The 2,494-nt window shown below is 34.5% G+C and overlaps 1 protein-coding gene across 1 annotated transcript; it reads left to right on the forward strand.

Annotated features, from left to right (window-relative positions):
* Positions 1-607: 607 nt before the first annotated feature.
* LOC107460327 (uncharacterized) lies at positions 608-2,278 on the forward strand. Its single transcript, XM_016078687.3, has 3 exons — positions 608-877; positions 1,138-1,478; positions 1,969-2,278. Exons 1-3 carry the CDS (start codon positions 616-618, stop codon positions 2,185-2,187), a joined length of 822 nt encoding a protein of 273 aa, XP_015934173.2. The 5' UTR covers positions 608-615; the 3' UTR covers positions 2,188-2,278.
* The last annotated feature ends 216 nt before the right edge of the window (positions 2,279-2,494 follow it).

Genomic DNA, 2,494 nt, shown 5'->3' on the forward strand with positions numbered 1-2,494 from the left:
GAAAACCATTTTCAAAAATTTTTAAGATAATAAAAAATTTAATGTTTATAAGACTTTTCTTTTGGGGTGTAGATAACGGACAGAGACGAAAAAACAAATTTGCTTTCTTGACATTACTGTGCCCGTTAATTACTTACTGCAAATAAATGGTGACAGGGGTGAGTGAGTGAGAGGTTTAAGGTGGCAAAGCTCGTTGTTTTCGAAAACCCTAAATTGAAGGAATGGAACTTGGTGCCCTTTGTTGTAGTCTTCCCTCTCAACCTCTCCAATTCTCTAATCGCCGTATTATCTCGGTGAGTAGTAATCCACAAGCGCCTGGAACTCGCACCACATTCGGATTTCAGACACCAAGTTTGAGCTTTGCATGCGCGTCCAAATGTACACCTTTTCTTTTCTCTCTTTTTATTGCATTGCTTATGCGCTGCGTTGAAATAAATTACTAACATAAATAAATAAATGAGCTGAGATTTTTTTCTTTTTTTTTTTTTTGTAACAATGAAATATCAGCTTTAGTCTTGATTAGTGATTGCTAATCAATTACTCTATTGTTCAGCTTGTCTGTATTTCTTGAATTATACTTAATATTTTATTCTTTTCTTTTCTCCAATTTCTCTTATGCATGCATCTGATTCTAATGTATTTGTTACTTCTGATGATGTGGTGGAGCTAGTAAGTGGTAAATCAGGCTCGTGTTCTTTTCATGGGATGACATACCCGTCGGTAGAAGGAGGAAAATTGAAAAATGCCTCCTTTGAAAAAAAGGACAACTCTTTTTTCTGGCTTTTAGCTCCTGCTGCATTCATATCCTGTCTGATTCTGCCGCGATTTTTTCTTAGGGATGTGGTTGAGGCTTTCATTAAGGATCCGAGACTAGTAGGTAAAAGAACTTTGTGCCTTCTGTTAAATGTGTTTGAGTTAAGACCTATTACCTTTCTGTCTCGTGCTTGAAATCGGGCGATGTTTAGTTTGTGTTGTTTGAAAGTAGAATTGTCACGGTTACTTGATCTTGTTGATAGAAAACTATTGATTGCCATCTCATTATTTCTATTATACTTGTACTCTGGGTTTTGTTTTTTGAAAACTTGTATAGGATGGGAGAGAAGTTTTATTTTATACACATTTGTTAATATGTTGCAGATATTGTGAGTTCATTATTTTCCGAGATCTTGTTCTACATTGGATTTGCTACGTTTCTGCTCGTGGCTGATAATGTCCAGAATCCTTATTTGGAGTTTAGCTCAAAAAGATGGGGTCTCATCACTGGCCTCAAAGGATACCTATACTCTGCCATCTTCACAACGGGTCTGAAGATTATTGTTCCTGTCCTTCTGTTGTACATGACCTGGTCAGTGGTTTCCCTGGAAGCTATTGTGACTATAGGTCCATTTTTAGTTGGTTGTGTTGCTCAATTTGCGTTCGAGACATATTTGAACCAACGCGAGTCATCTTGCTGGCCTATAGTCCCAATTATATTTGAGGTTTGTCTGTTTAATGAGATTCCTTTTCTGCCTGATGAGCGCAGAGTATACTTGAAAAATTAAAACCTATTCAATAATCCTTATTGGTGTAATTGCTTTTTAAGATTACATGATAATCAATTTATGTTTGCATATTTTAGCTGAAAAGTAGTTAACATAATCAATTGTGTTTGGAATATATGAAAACTGTTTTTTGAAATGGTATAATTACAAAAGTAGATATGAAATAATTGTTTATATTATTTAATATGTGATACTTTGGGTCGAAATGGTAAAACCTACAATTTCAAACTAATCAACTTTTGCTTGTTATTGTGAAGTTTCAAAATATTGTTTTTGAATTATAATATTTTTCATATTATAATATGTTTTTCAATTTTTACCCAAACATGATTATTTTCAAGGAGAGGTCTTATTGCAAGTTTCCCAAACAAGTTCTTTTTCCCAATAACTGGTTTTGTTAACGCTACATTTTGAATTGATTTGGCAGGTATATAGAATGTATCAGGTTTCAAAAGCGGCTAATTTTGCTGAGATATTGTTGTTTGCTATGAGGGAGCTTCCTTCCACACCAGCAATGAAGGAACGAAGTGGAGCTCTGTTTGCAATCATGGTGACCTTTCAATTACTAGGGATGGTGTGCCTTTGGTCATTGATGACATTTCTTGTGAGGCTTTTCCCTTCTAGGCCTGTAGCAGACAATTATTGAGTAGGCTTATAGAAGAGTATATTGCATTAATTTTCGGGATGTCTATTAATTTATCAATATCAATGAAATCCTTTCCACTTTCATCTTTAAATTTCTTGTTAAGGTGTGTCCTTTTATTCATGCGTAAAAGGTGAATGCATTTTTTTTTCTCAGAATATGTAAATGCAATCCTTTTCAGAGAATTTCAATTCATCTTTTCTCAAAACCATCGGAGAAAATGTGTCCATAACATTAATAACTTGGTTTTCTTTGCAAACAATTAGCATTCTGGATCAGAAGCTAAGGTAGCGACTCCATTAAAGGAAAG

Source organism: Arachis duranensis, chromosome 2 (assembly GCF_000817695.3).
Source record: "Arachis duranensis cultivar V14167 chromosome 2, aradu.V14167.gnm2.J7QH, whole genome shotgun sequence".
In the NCBI taxonomy this organism is placed as follows: Eukaryota; Viridiplantae; Streptophyta; class Magnoliopsida; order Fabales; family Fabaceae; genus Arachis; species Arachis duranensis.